General features: G+C 39.3%; 2 protein-coding genes across 3 annotated transcripts in view; one reads left to right on the top strand and one right to left on the bottom strand.

Moving 5' to 3' along the window:
* Nucleotides 1-1,418: 1,418 nt before the first annotated feature.
* On the bottom strand, nucleotides 1,419-4,950 carry LOC146698141 (nuclear factor 7, ovary-like). Of its 2 annotated transcripts, none has more exons than XM_085473153.1 (2): nucleotides 4,625-4,950; nucleotides 1,419-4,396 (listed from the first exon to the last, which is right to left on the bottom strand). In XM_085473153.1, exon 2 carries the CDS (start codon nucleotides 4,372-4,374, stop codon nucleotides 3,109-3,111), a length of 1,266 nt encoding a protein of 421 aa, XP_085329279.1. In that variant the 5' UTR covers nucleotides 4,375-4,396; nucleotides 4,625-4,950; the 3' UTR covers nucleotides 1,419-3,108. The 2 variants fall into 2 exon arrangements, with proteins under 2 accessions (XP_085329279.1, XP_085329280.1); XM_085473154.1 differs by having other exon boundaries at nucleotides 1,419-4,376.
* Nucleotides 4,951-12,008: 7,058 nt separating this feature from the next.
* sntb1 (syntrophin, basic 1) overlaps nucleotides 12,009-15,204 on the top strand; it is a 40,213-nt gene continuing 37,017 nt past the window's right edge. The window contains exon 1 of the mRNA XM_085473152.1: nucleotides 12,009-12,737. Coding sequence (XP_085329278.1) covers nucleotides 12,194-12,737 — 544 coding nt within the window. The 5' untranslated portion in view covers nucleotides 12,009-12,193. The remainder of the gene's footprint in view (nucleotides 12,738-15,204) is intronic.

Here is a 15,204-nt window from a genome sequence, read left to right as displayed (position 1 = left end):
ATGCCTCTTCACTTTTGGAGATCAGATACAGCATACTGCAATCCTTCCATAATAGATTTGGACAGATGAGTGTAGGCTGTAAAGAGTCTTTTAAACACCCTCTATTAAAGAGGTAGAGTAGTATGATGATATACAAGCACAGGGTTGTGTCATGACTGTACGAAGCCTTTCTCCAACATAGTGTTTATTGCTAATAAACGCAAGAATACCCTGTATCAGAATAAATGTTACTGTACAGCTTGACACTTGGATTAAAATTCATATTGATAAACAGACAGAAAAGAGGAGAGTGAGAGCAAAGGTTACAACCAGAGGCGATCAGTAACCTTTTCTCCCACCGTGAGACACGTTTTTGAAATAGCTGAACTGTTTACTTTGGACATGGTTGCAAACAAAAGCTCAACCGGTGAAAGAGAGTTCACTGTGGTGTCTAAGTGCCATTTCTAACATTGTCTTGAAATCTTGCCTCTGTTTTAAATGTACGCTTTTTATTTCTAGTGGACTTGTTTCTGTAGTTTTATTTAAAGTAGTGCACGTAACAGCTATTTTGATCATGACAAAAGTTTTGTAAATACTTGCTGTGTAGCCTGTTTGACCGAGTGTGTATTGAATACACAGTTAACTGGTAATATTAAACACAAATTGTATATATTTTTTCTGCTTGATCCTTTTCAGCTTCTTTTTGTACGTTTCTGAACAAAAATTGCAAATCCCAGCATTTGAAATAAAGGTGTATTTTTTTGTATGAAAGCTTTGTTCTTTTTATTGCCATGCAATGATAAAATCTGCATTTGGAATCATTCTTACTCTTGGGATGAAGGTAAGATAAAATATCATTTTCAATTGGTTTGAGCAAAATGTGAAACACATGCAAGTTTTTAATATAAAACTTGCAGCTTGCGAATAAAGCTTGCAGGACACAGCGTGCCACTGATAGAATAGAATAGCCTTTATTGTCATTGTACAGAGTACAACGAAATTGGAGAGCCACTCCCTTGGTGCAAGATAAATAATAAATATAAATGTAAAATATAAAAAGTACAATAAAATAATCGCAAGTACTCAAACGATATATACAGGATAGCAGCATTAATATAATGACAGTATGAATAGCAGCATAATATAATGGCAGTGACGGTACGGTATAGCTAAGCAGGTTCAATTGTTTTTGTGCTTATTTACTACGGTGATAGCTCTGGGAAAGAAGCCATCTCTGAATCTGTTTGTCCTGGTTTTATGTGACCTGTACAGTCAGCCTGACGGTAATAGTTCAAACAGTTGATTGCTGGGGTGAGAGTGGTCCTTGATGATATTGCCAGCTCTGCTGAGGTACCGAGAGTTTGCAGTGACCTCCAGGCTGGGCAGAGAGCAGCCAGTGATCTGTGGGCTGTGTTCACTGGCTGCTCTCTGATGCTGCTGAATGCGTGGTAGATCCACATCTGCTGTACTTGATGTCTACGGGAAATTGTTACGTGACTATGTCAGACTCTGGATTTGCAAACTATTACTTGACTGACAATGGCTGCTCTACATTAAGAAGAAGAATTTAGAATTTGGTAATATAGTTTGAGAACCCACAAATTCAAATGACAAAAATAGGCTTTTTCCCAGAAATAAATTGACATATTTTATTTTTCAGGTACGTGTTTTGGGAAATACCTCTTCCAAAGGATTCCCTTTTGAAACGTTAAGATGTCTGTGTTGGGACCTGGGAATTACCAAACCCTGTGAACTCTGCTGGCAGTGGGAGGTGGCTCTTTGACCTCTCTCCATGAACCCAACCTGGGCGGTCATAATGGAAAAGCCTAATATTCCCTGTGGGACTCCCACAGTTTCCTAAAATACCTCCTCAGTGGAAACTTTAGTTCATAGCTCAAATCAGCGGGGGCTGACAGTGTGGTCGGTGCTTCTGATTGCATTATTTTTGCTGTCCAGAGGTGTGTGGAGATGTGTGGTTTTAACATGTGGCTATAGGATTTTAAGCTTGTTATGTTGTAGTCAGTTGTATTTACTCTAAAAAAAATTTTATTGATATGAATACGAATTTTTTGAGGGATTTGCATAGAAAAAGTGAATGGATTCCATCTTATGCGAAATAGACCAGAAAACCAGTAACATGTAAAGAACAATACAGTAACAACTTGAAAAACATGCAGAATACAATTTAAAATCTTAGGTCAATACAGTATCACTGACATAAAGAAACCTTTTATGTATCAACACTGTATCAGTTATTATTATTTCAGCTTGTATAATGTTCTTAGTTCAGCATGCTGGCATGATACTGACATTAACACTATAACTGGGGCTATTGGGAATGTCAGCAGGACTGACCATGAGGCTGCCTTGCAAATAGAAATTTTGAGCTGATAATGCAAAATGAAAAGTTATCTTTCATTATGGTTATCTTAGAAATTTCTCTCCAGTTAATTATATGGCAGAGCTGCTAAATATAAAATCTTGAACATTAATTTCTGAGCAGCGAACAAATTGCTTTTACCTTAAGTCTCCAAGGAGCTTTAATTTTTCTTAAAAATTGAAAATAAAACCCAATGTGGTGGTTTAGCTACATTAAGTACTGTTTAGTTGTACTGTATACAGTATTTCATCTGACTTTAGTGATTTGTGAACGTATGAGGGGGTATTAGAAAGCGTGAGCATATTGCTCCCCCAAGTGGTGTTACCATGCTCTTGAAAACCTAATGCGAATCATTTTTCATGTCGTGCAATAATAATGTACTCAAAAATGATAATATTACAGCTGTAAAAGCATTTATTGTGATTTTCTGACATTTTCTATATAAAGTTCCATCATATTGTTGCACATGGTTAAGTGGCAGATTCCTTCATCACTACGCAGCTGGAAGCACACTGACCACAGCTTGTTAGTCTTCCAGCTCATACAGGAAAAGATATCCATCTCTGTCTCTCTGTGAAGAGTAACGATGAAAAAAAAAATATATATATATATATAATGCTTTAAGAAATACTCTTGAAAAACATTTTTAGTAGGAAGTTTAAAAAGTAGTAAATTAAAAAGCAAAGGTCAACATCATTGTTGCCAAGCATCCAGCACTGAAAGGAAATCACATCAGTGGTAGGATTAGATTAGTCCTCTCGTTCATTCAATGACGTCCAATATGAAATCAGAAACACGAATATCAAAACAAACATCCAGTATAAGCGATTTGATTCTGGATCTTGAAAAATTTCTCGGAACTTCCGTTGCAGCCTCTGTACACAGCTGAGTTCCTCAAAAGGACGAAAGAACAGGAAAATCCTCTCGCTGAAGTTGCAGCCAGTAACAGAGTACACTATCATTGCATTGTCTGGATCATAGAAGAACAAGCATCCCTGCTCATAATCTACAAACACCATGACTCTTTCAGGCCTTCTTCTTAAAACAGGCATTTGCAGGCATTGTTGACATCTGCAGTAGTTACTTCCTGACCTTACAATCCAATTTCCATTCCTGGGGTTTGGTCTGAATTTCTTTTGTCTTTGCATCGACTCCGGGACAACTCCTAAAACCCAGCCGGTCTGCCCTCCAACATGAACCTCGTAGTAAAATCTCCCTTCAGACAAGCCCTTATTTTCAGAGATGTAGGAATAGCCACCGATATGCCGTGGCTCCTCAGTGAGAAAAGAAAAAGGAGGAGGACCTACTATCTGATTAGGCACTTTTTCTTTTGCTTTACCTTTGCTTTTCTTCTTCCTCTGTGTTTTCAGTTTTATCCTCTGATAATTCTGTGCTTGTTCTTGCTTAATTTCTGGCTCTTCTAATTTTTTCTTCCCCATCTGAGCTCTTTTATCTACATATTCTTCCTCCAAAGGGACAGTATCGTGAGCGCTGTGTTCCGTACACAGGGTACAAACACGAGTCTGCTCTGTCCTACAGAAGAGCTCTAAAATTTTGTTGTGTTTTGTGCATATTTTGTCCTCCAGGTCATGCACAGGATTAGTCAGTCTGTGTCTTTTTAAGGCAGCGACTCTCTTATGAGGCTCTAAATGTGTCTCGCAGAAAGAAGCCAAACAGACTAAACAGGTTTTAGAGGCTCTGAACTTATTGCCAGAGCAATAATCACATGGCACCTGTCCAGGTGGGAGTGGAGAATTATTCTCAGCTGTTACAGGGAGCGTCTTAAAATTCTCCACAACCTCCCTGAATCCGGTGTTGACACAAAGTTTGAGCCCTTTGTTGAACTTCTCGTTGCACAGTGGACACTGACGTTGCTCTTTGTCTTTCCAGTGTTTGGTGAGACAGGCTTTGCAGAAGTTGTGTCCACATGGAATAGAAACAGGCTCAGTGAAGACATCCAGGCAGATGGAGCACTGGAGCTGATCTTCTGTCAGAAAACTGCTGGCTGCGGCCATTCCTGGAGCATGAGTTTGAAATCTATTGAGTATCAATAATAATACCTATTATTAATTCATAGAATTACTAATATGAGCCATTACACACCAGAAAAATAACAAAACAAGGCTAAAAACATGATCATAGAGTGACCCCGATGCTGCTGTCAACTAAACTTCCACGTAAAAGTCTAATCAACAAGTTTTAATCATTCACTTTACTTTGAATAAACATAATTAAATGGATGTTATTAAAGGACTTGATCCTTACCTTCCTGGACACAAATTCTTATTTGTTCTGCTGCCTCTTTAAAACAAACTATGCTGCCTTTAAAAGTTTGACTTTCGACTGCGCTGCAATGCTCACTTTCATTTCCTTATAAACGATTGAAATGTGCTCCTCCTCCCCTGACTCACACTCACAGGGAACAAGTCCAGGTTTAACTGGTGAAGTATTGTTGGCATCCACATGGCATGAAAAGTATGCATGTAAAAATGTACTATAAAAACAACAAACTATAAGCAGAATTCAAAGTATTAAAATACTCATCCTAGTTTTCTACATAAACCAGGGGAGCTGAGCCCCGCCTTGTATGCAGACCTGTTTCCTGTCTTTGTACACAAACTGCTCTGTTTGCTTTCATTTCCTTGTAAATGATGCGAAAGTAGCTCCATGCTCTGCTGAGTAACACTCCCTTTGACTTGTTTATTTATGACCCTCACCTCTTAACAGCCCTGAAAAGCAAATAATGACATTAAATGACTGAGAGCATGAGTTATATAAGCACTACTGTCTTTAATTATCTCTTACTGCAATCACTAAATTAACTTATTTACAAAAGCCACGAGAAGCGACTTTGAGTGTCTTAATCTTGAAAAACTCTCTTCTTGTAGCAAGCAAGTGGTTACTTGTACAGCCTCTGTTCTTAAAGGGTTAACTTCCACAGCTATGTTTGTGTGTTTCGCTCACAGGAATGAACTATTGTGCAATATTCCTTCCTTTGCCTGCACATTTGACTGAAGTTCTTGTTTCTAATTGTGGTTGCCTGAGTTTTAAAACCACCCAGAAACAGATAGTGCAAAGTTGTACTTGGTCAACAAGTTATATGATAATGTTTTATTTTCTTCTATAAAACCAAAGGTAAGCACTTTACACACTTTAAGTGCTACCAGCATGACTATAATCCGTTTTGTTTTATTTTTTTCATTTCAGTATCAGATTCCATTTGGCACCAGCATGTCACACTGACAGCTGGCTTCTCATATATTTGTATAGCTTTGTGCCAGTCAGTTGTCCAGCTGCCATTAACTTAATCTCCCAGCCCCCTTTTCACCATTCAGCATCATGCCACCCCTTTATCCATATGCACAAATCTCAATTGCAAGCTAACCAGTAAATATGTCTGGTCTTTCTAATGTCCATCCAGCATCTGCTACATGTAGACAAGAACTACTTTCCATTTGGGTGGAGTAGATCCAGCATCCTTGTGGTGTGCACGCTGACTCACTTATATGGCTTACTGGAACACATATCTAATTTGTTTCAGCTGTGCTTTTCCTGTAATCAAAGTAAAAGAAAAAAAATTTTTGACGGGAAAATTTTTTGTAAGTTAGTAGAAATATGAGAGGATGAGAAGGCAGGAAACACAAAAGAACAGGTGAAAGGATAGACGGGCTCAGTCATGTAAGCCATGAGGGCATGGAGTGGCAATGAAACTTTTATTGAAACTATGTACCTGTGGTTTCTAATATAACTGCTGAGAACAAGATATATTTACCAAGAGTGTCCTAAACTATCAGGAGTGCTTGTTTTGTTTGCCAAACCATGTGCAGGTAAAATTAAAATTAACCCTAAATAACAAATCATTCATTTTGCTTAAACCTTTTTTTTTTTTTTTTTTTTTTTAATGCTGCTAAATTGCTGCTTATTTTTTGTTTCTGTCGGACTAATAAGGCTTTACATCAAGTTATTGTGTATCAACACATAAACACCACTGAACTGATACTACTGAATGGCCCCCAGATCAGGGGCGGATCTAGAGGAATTTTTTTTAGGGTGACATGGAAAACAAATGGGGTGGCAAAATCAAAGCCTTTAAAAAACCCCAAAACAAAACAAACCAAACAAAAACAAAAACACACATATGCAGGTGTTACATATGGTTAAAACGATTCAAATGCAGTAATTATACACATTTCATATAAATATGGTCTATAACGTAATTATTTTCTGTACCCCACATAATTAAACATTTCAGTTACATAAAACATGTGAATTTTGATTTTATGTACTGTATAGCCTGTATAATAAATAAGTATGTAGCCCAATAAGTATATAATCCAGAAAGCTACACAACATGGGGTGGTTTATTTACAAACAAGTCTAACTTAAGTTTTACACTATTTTTTGTTAGAAATAATCAAATTGTTACATGTTTAAATTTACACAAAGTGTTAGAAATCTGAATTTAGTTATTTTTTCATTGACATACTATATTAACATAACTGATATGGAATCACACAAAAAACATAAAATCCTAGTAGTAGTTATATTTTTTACTATAAAACCACAGACATGTTTAATAAATTATTTTCATAACTTGAAATGCAAATATAAATTGTAAATTTTGAAAACTTATGCACAAATTTTGTAAACAATAAAGTTATATGCAACTATTTATCTAAAAATGCAGCTAATGCATCTGGCGGTTTGTTGTTTGTTTTTTTATACAACCATATATATATAAAAAAAAGAAATACTGCTATAACTAAAATGAGAGAACAATCAGGTGTCACAATAAGATGACCCACAAATTATTTGTGACAGTAAAAATAAAATAAAATAAATAAATAGTGCGTCCGCCTCAAGACAGTGGAGACACCACAGGGATAAACCCTGCGGGCCTGACAACAGGTGTATCACTCCACCTGGAGACAGTGTTTACATGACAATCTGCATTTGTAACATTCATTAGTGCCCTCACTGACACACAAAACAAAACAACGAATACAAAACACACTAACCATACACTCCACGCTTAACGTCACAAATCTCCCACATCTCAAAACTCGCTGTTGACATCGCTCTCTCGCTCTCTCCTTGCTCTCTTCTTAAACAATTGGTGTATACTTTGAAGTCCGAACTTTCAACACAAGCTCAAATGGAGACTCAGCGTGGCTGCAGCTTGTTGCTATATCAGCTAAAATCAGTCAGGTGTGTCCGTGGACCTCAGAGGGTTTATAAAACTCACCTTCATTCCATGTGACAAACAACCACCTGTGTGAAATCTGAAATGCCCACGGTGTTGATTCAAAATGTGATCTGGCACAATCACAGTCAGAAAACAAGAAATAAATCCGGTCGGCACTACGGGCTGAACCATTTGTTAATTGTGGAGAGGGGTTAACACTATGTAATATATTCAGTTTTATAATTTATATTCAGTGTTAATAATAGCTAGGCTCAAAGTGTTAATGCTATCTTATTTTGATAAACAACTCTGTCATATGTAACACTTGGGTGGAAATAGGGATGGCAAGAAATCATTTTGCCACCATTCTAGATCCGCCCCTGCCCAAGATCTGCGAGAAGATCCCCCAAGACACCAACTGTGTATCATTAGGAGCACCATCAGGTATGCACACATGCATGTGGGGGCCATACAAACTAACATTTTGAGTTACTGGACTACTGGTAATGGACTAGCCTGCTGCATCATTTTCCCCCTTTGATTTGGTTGATAATTTTCATTTCCGTCAAACAATGTGGCATCATTTCATCCCTAACACATTACTCAGTCCATATCTGTACATTTATCCAGCATGATTTTCTTTCCCATTCAGATCTCAAGCGTTCATTTAATTGATTTGAGAAGTGTATTTTACAAAATCCTGATCTTTTTTTCTTTGTCTATGAGGAGCGTGTCCTCATTTTGTTTTGGACAAGCATAAAGATGTATGTGCCACCAAGCATGGACAAAGGCAATGGTCATTCCCACCATGTTTTTCCCTGTATAAGCTTTATATAGGAAAACTGACATGTCAGTCTTAAAGCAGCAAACTTAAAAAGGTTTTCTCAGTGTACTCGATTCTCATTCCAGCTAAAACTAATAGATAAAAAATGTATTGGTGAAGCAATATGATGACTATACATGTTTCTGTAAAGCTGAGGTAAGGCCATGTCTCTCACTGAGTCGCATCAGCTCTATAAGCTTTTTGAAAATTGACAGTGAAAGGTTTTTCTCAACAGTTAAGTGCCTCATTTGTTGTATGTTTCATTTCATAATGCACCAAATATATTAGTTTTTCCTGCTTGGCACCCAGACTGCAGGGATCTGATTATACATGCAGAATGCGGTTTGGCATTGTCTTACTGAATTAAGCAAGGTCTTCCCCTGGAAAAAAGCATTTGTCCCTCCAAAACTTGTATATATCATTCGGCATTAATGGTTATTCATGTTATTCATGCCATGTGCATTAATGCCCATAGATGCTGCTTTTTAGACTGTGGGCTGCTTTTTAAACTTATGGACTGATAGCAAGCTGGATGGTCGTCTCTTGTGATTTCCTAAAAGATATTTTCACATTTTATTCATCATATCACCAAACAGTTATCTCCCCCTTTTTTTTTTTAATTTATGTTTTATTAATCACAGTGGGGGGAAACAAAACAAAACCAAACTAACAAACCAGAACATACAATGAGATTATACAAAATCGGGCCTCCCATTTTGTACATATTTCAACCATTTCAACCAGTAATCCTCAAATGTGTCCGCCTGCAACTTTAGTCTAAAAGTTATTCTTTCCATAACAAAATAGTATATATCACATCAATCCACTCATTTATAGTAGGAGTATCCTCCTTAAGCCAACGGCGGGTTATGGCCTTTTTGGAAGCTACCAACAGCACACTGAACAAATATTTATCCGGTTTGCATAGATTAAGACTCTCTAAGTTACCCGGGTACAATACTGCAAAATGAAATTGTATTTTCTTTTGAAAGATTGTTTCCAGGACTTTATGTATTTCCTTCAAAAATGGAACCACACGAGGACATTCCCATAAAATGTGGAAATGATTTGCTGCTGCATGTCCACACTGCCTCCAGCATGTTGTGTTATGAGAATAATTGGATTTTTGAGCCGGGGTATTAAAATAACGAATTACATTCTTCCAACTGAATTCCCTCCACGAGGCGGAGCTTGTTACCGACCACTGCTGCCTACAGATCCCATCCCATTCCTCTCCTGTTAGGGATAGATTACCCTCTGTTTCCCATCTTGCTTTAACATATCTCGTATCATGACCCCTTAGATTGGTCAGTGAACAATATAATTTGGAAATAAGTTTTTGATAGGGTGCATCTCTATATGCATTCTCGAATATATAAATAATTTCTTCATTCCCAGTCGATAACTGGGGATGTTTTACCAAAAAAAAAAAAAAACCAGTTATCTCCCTTGCGTAGCTGTGGCTTTCAGAATAGGCCAGACACAACAGCCATTCAGTAGAATTTAGATAATTTTTAATCTCCAAATTCTTTTCACTTGTTTTGTTGAAAAATGCTTTATTTAATTATAGCATTATGCATCTTTCCTGGTCTTTAGCTTCCTATTTTTCAACTTGTCAGCTGAAACATGTTGCAGCTGACAAGTTTTTTTAAACACAGCATCCATGCTTTTAGGGTCAAATAGGCCTAGTAGGGAGGATTAGCCTAGTAAAACTAGAGATGGATGATGAAGAAAAGCTGAAGAGAGATGGGGAAAAAGATATACCAAAGTGAGCTTTACGAATGAGTGTGGTTTTTTTCCCCCTTGGGGCCATTGGTGGCCCTGAATGAATAAATGATTCAATAAAAAGTGAAATAATAGTAATAATAATAAAAAAACAAAGCTCAAAACAAGATCGGGACACATGTGCGTCCAGTAAGTCTTCATCTGACTGCTTCCCCCTCTTAATTATCGCCAGAAAGCCAGTTCACAGACCCACAACACAGAACATGTGCGTTTGTGTGTAACCACACCTCTGTGCAGCTGCTCTCTGATGCACTGAAAACAAAATGTGCAATCAAGTCGCCGGGTGAGGAGGGATATAAAAAAGATTTATTAACACCTTTAAGTACCATCACCTTTAAAAAGATAGCACTCTCTCCCTCTCTGTTTCTTTGTTTGTTTTGAAGGTCATTATCACAACAAAGATTGTACATTTCACGTGACAGCTCATTTCCATATAAAAGTAAAAATCGCTTGTATTGCCTACACCTCATTAAACTAAAAATATTCTTTGTATTTCTGTTGCAGTCTCTTGCTCACAGTTAATCATGTCTTTAGTGCAGCTCAGTAGTAATGATCTGACATAGTTTTTAGGGCAGGCTTGTAGGGAAGCTTGTCTCCCACACTGCACAGCATTCCTACATATTTCCATAACTGAACAACTTTTAATGACACGTTTCAACTTAATCCCAAACACAATCTAGTTGTGCACATATGGCACAAAACCGAGGTTAAATACTCTACATTAGCAGTCTGCGGCCAAGTCATACATTCACTAAATCGCCAAAGAGGCTCTAGTATTTAGTATTTAAAGGCGTCACCGGTAGGTGTCGTAGCAACATTTCTAATAGTTTAGTGTGACACTGTGGTCTACTTCAGCACGTTTCAGCACTTGAGCAGCTGTGAGTAATATCCACAGCCAGACAGCTGCGGAGCTAAAGACGTTTACATTAAACATTGTTCTTGTTCTCAGTATTCCAGCTTTTACTGACACGCAGTCAGGAGTTGGTGATGAGATGAAACTGATTTTGTCTCAGCCTCAATGTCAGTCACTCACTAGACTTGAACACAGGGGTTAAGCCTGTGAAGAAAGGTCCGCCTGACCAGCGATGCTCCGAGAAGCTCCGGTCACTATGCTGACATCTCCAGCTGCGCTCTCAAGGTCTGAGCTGACTGACTTTTTTTTTCAGCTTTCTGGATCGTGTGTGATTGACAGGGCGTAAGGACGTCCTTTGATAATAGTAGACAAAGCAAAGCCTTAGAGGGAGGCCTTCCTTGACAGAGTTTCAGAGAAAAACGTGCTCCCTCTCTTCTTTCGTTCTTCGAAACAACAAAACCCGCACAGGCGCATTCCTGTACGCGCGTAAAACCTTCTCACTTCACCCACGGAAAAACGGGCTATCGTAGAAGACTGGAACCCACTAGACACTTGAAAGACTGGAAATTAGTTCTAGTCATATATATGATTCATCTTATTATTAATATTATTTAAATATGTCTTTAAAAATCTAGCGCCGTGGAAAAAAATGCAAATTTTCCGTGACTTCAGTTCCATCTTACCCAAGAGCGCACAAAACAAAAATATTCTACTCCACAAATTACATTTTCTTTTCCTGCCAGTGTAAAAGATTCGTAAAGCCCACTCTAACATGACAGTAGTGTAGGCAGATATCATGGTAGTCTTGTCGGTTCTGAATTAGCTGGAATAGATGAGAAGTGAATTTTTGCCTAATCTTCCCGGTGTTTGTTTACCTCTGTGGTTAGCGTGTTTTACAAGAAGTTGGCAAATGATGTACACATTTTGTACAAGCGGGATCTGGAGATGGGATCGGCTGACGGCGGGGGGAGGAAAACTCCACCCAGCAGATAGGATCTTGGGCAGGCAGAGCGGAGGGGGAGTTTGCGCTGAAAGAGCTCGGGCTGGTCGGACGGGACGCTCGATATAAGTCCTGCAGAAAACTTCAGAGGGGGCAAAGTCCAGCCCGGGCGAGAGGGAGATAGGGTGGAACTTGCGAGCGCACTGGGAACTAAATCACATGTGATTTTTTACAGAAATGCTCCAAAGATGGCGGTGGTAGTAGCGACTGGAGTTCCGATTGGCTCTGGAGTGCAAAAAAGTGGATTTGTGGAGGTTTTGGTGCGAGAGCAGTGGCACAAAGTTTTGGTCAACTTGAACGAGGAAGCGCTCACGTTAAGCTGTGAGAGCAACGTTAACGAGAGTGTCGATGACAATGTCAACTCTAACGGCGTTACCAACGGATCTTACCATGACAACAGTAATACCAACTCCAACAATGGCCCCCAAACTGTGCGCACCGCGTTCACGGACCTCCCGGAGCGGGTACCCGAAGCGATCGCCAACAAAAAGCGGTGCGTCAAGGTGACCAAGCAGGAAGTCGGGGGACTCGGGATTAGCATCAAAGGGGGGAAGGAGAATAAGATGCCCATCCTCATCAGTAAAATATTCAAGGGGCTCGCTGCGGACCAGACCCAGTCTCTGTATGTGGGGGACGCGATCCTGTCCGTGAACGGTATGAACCTGCGGGACGCGACCCACGACGAGGCTGTGCAGGCGTTGAAACGAGCCGGGAAAGAGGTGACTCTGGAAGGTAAGGCATACTGGAGAGGAGGCATGTGAGAGGATAAAAGAATTAGAGGAACACCTGAAAGAGAGGTAGAGGTCGGGGAACCTTTTATTGATTGACTAGATTACGGGTTGTTTTTTGGAAGCCCCTGTGAGTGTTTGTGCAAGTACAGATTTTATTTAGTGAATGAGTGAAAAGCGTACCCCGACGGTAAGAGCTAAGTGTAACATATTCCACATCAGTTTGTGTGTCAGTTTCTCAAATGTTGCGTAATATTTTTGGGATGCCCATAGGCTCACTCAAAGACGTGAGGAGAGCAGTGCTCCTTCACTGAATGACACCGGTAATGTCGGAAGAACCTCTGGCTCCACATGGTTGCCTTTTTAGACTCAGGTTTCTCGATCATGTCCATTAGACACATTTTTTATTTTCTACTTTCCAGTTAATTACAGTCACTTGTCACTCACTTGTTACATTAATAGAATGTGCAGGAAAAAAGAAAAGAACCGGGAAAAACACTGCTTCCACTTTGACCTCTGCTGTAGGATGTAATTTATTTTACATTAAAGAAGAGAGGTGCTGGTTGTCATACCTGGGAAAGTAAATATTATTCCAGCAGCCGATATTAATTCACCCTGTTTATATCAAATTAGATTGCAGTCACCTTAGTCTTGAACAACACTGGCATTTGGTGCTGTTTTATTACATAATTTGGAAACAGGTTACAGACTGATTGCCTTTTGCAGAAAAGAATAATTGAGATTAAGGAAATAGGTATTATGCAACTAGATGTGCCATGGGACAATCATGCAACATCAAACTCATATCTTTTCCCTTCCTCTGGCCTTTTTTGCTTCCTCAAATGTGCAGCCTGTTCATTTTTTTTTACAGTTGCTTTCAGCTAAAATATCAAGATGTAGATCAAGATTAGGCTGTGGGTAGCCACACTGAGAAAGGTGAAGACCATTTTACTACACACAGACACACGTGCACACACACACACACGCACACGCATTCCTTCATACAGGAAACTGTTGCACATAAGTGCCTACTTCTCAGTTCTTTCATTCCTGTCCCTAAGAGGACTCTTGGACCCAAGACAATGAGAACAAAGTGTCTCTCTCTCTCTCTCTCCCATACACATGTGCACACGACTCTCTCTCATCTCAGATACACAAACACGGTGATCACACTCCTCATGGGGACATGCTGGTCCCAGCTGAAAACTGTATCACGATCTGAAAGAAGGGCAGAGGAGATCGGAGCAGAGGAAGGTGAAGAGAGAGAAAAATGAGGGGGTATAAGAGCATTTAATGGGAGACTGAGTGGATGAGAGACTGAAACAGAAGGACAGTTAACAAGAGGTTTAAAGAGGCTGAAATAAAGATTACTGTGAGGGTTAGTATTTTCACAGTAACTGCTATTTAAGAGAGATAATTTGCACGTGAGAAATTGGGTAACACATGAAGGTGTTGCACAACAAAATGGCATCAATTAGTCAAATGTAAAGTAAAATCGAATGAATAGTGATATGTCAAACCTAAATATCAGCACCATTTTATTTTATTCTTGAGTGGGAGCCACCTTGAAAAGATTTGAGAGAGGCAGACTGTATCATATGAGGAAAGAGATCAAGACAAAACATCTGATGTGTCTTTTAGGAGATCGTACCTGTCCCGTGGGAATAGAGTGTGCTGGTGCAATTTGTCTGCAAATGTGCAAAGGATTTGTACGTGGATGTTTGTAATCTGTGTATCCTTTACTAAAGCACAGACAAGGCATCTTGGAAACTCATTACGAAGGACAGATATGTCTGAAAATAGGCAGCAGCTACTTCCCTCCGCTTCACACAGCTGTGAGAGGGCAGCAGTTTGACCCACTGAGAACAAGCCCTGATGTCAGAGAGCCTCCTGCTTTAGTTAAAGAGTCCTCAGAGACTCTCGGTAGGCTCTGTTCTTTGCTCAGTATGCAGTCAGACAAACCAAATGGGAATCTCTATAAGGAGATCAGTAAAGGCTCTGCACCACAAAACTCCTAGCAACCGCAACCGGTAATGTTATGGTGGTCTGTTGAAGGACCGATCAACAAATGGCACCTTTAGAGACAATCGTCGAAGTTTGTGCCACAGAATTTTATTTTTGGAGTGTCTGCCTTGTGCTGTGCAGCTGGATGTTTGCACTCAAGATTGTTTGCAGACGAGGTCCACTTAGAACACTAATCTGTCACCGTTATCGGTAATTTGACAAGGCCAAGGCCTATTATTTCTTGTTTGTGATCATGATTACAACCAGTAGTCTCTCTTTGACAGCGCTCATTGAACTGACCAGTACTCAGAACAGTGGTAACATCCAAGAAACTGAGTGAAGATCTAAGAAGGAGAATTGTAGATTTACACAAATTTGGAAGGTTTCTTGGAGACATTTAAAAACTTCAAGCAGTTGTATGTAAATACAAGTTTCAGATCTGTCACCACTTTGCCAAGGTCTGGAAG

Source organism: Copadichromis virginalis, linkage group LG11 (genome assembly GCF_057382275.1).
Source record: "Copadichromis virginalis isolate Kocher_CV1m ecotype Utaka linkage group LG11, C_Virginalis_male_GT1.1, whole genome shotgun sequence".
NCBI classification, from domain to species: Eukaryota; Metazoa; Chordata; class Actinopteri; order Cichliformes; family Cichlidae; genus Copadichromis; species Copadichromis virginalis.
This window is presented reverse-complemented; position numbering and strand designations above follow the sequence as displayed.

What these genes read in the sequence shown, in the direction of transcription:
- LOC146698141 (XM_085473153.1), bottom strand. Translation starts at nt 4,374, where the DNA reads ATGGCCGCAGCCAGCAGTTTTCTGACAGAAGATCAGCTCCAGTGCTCC.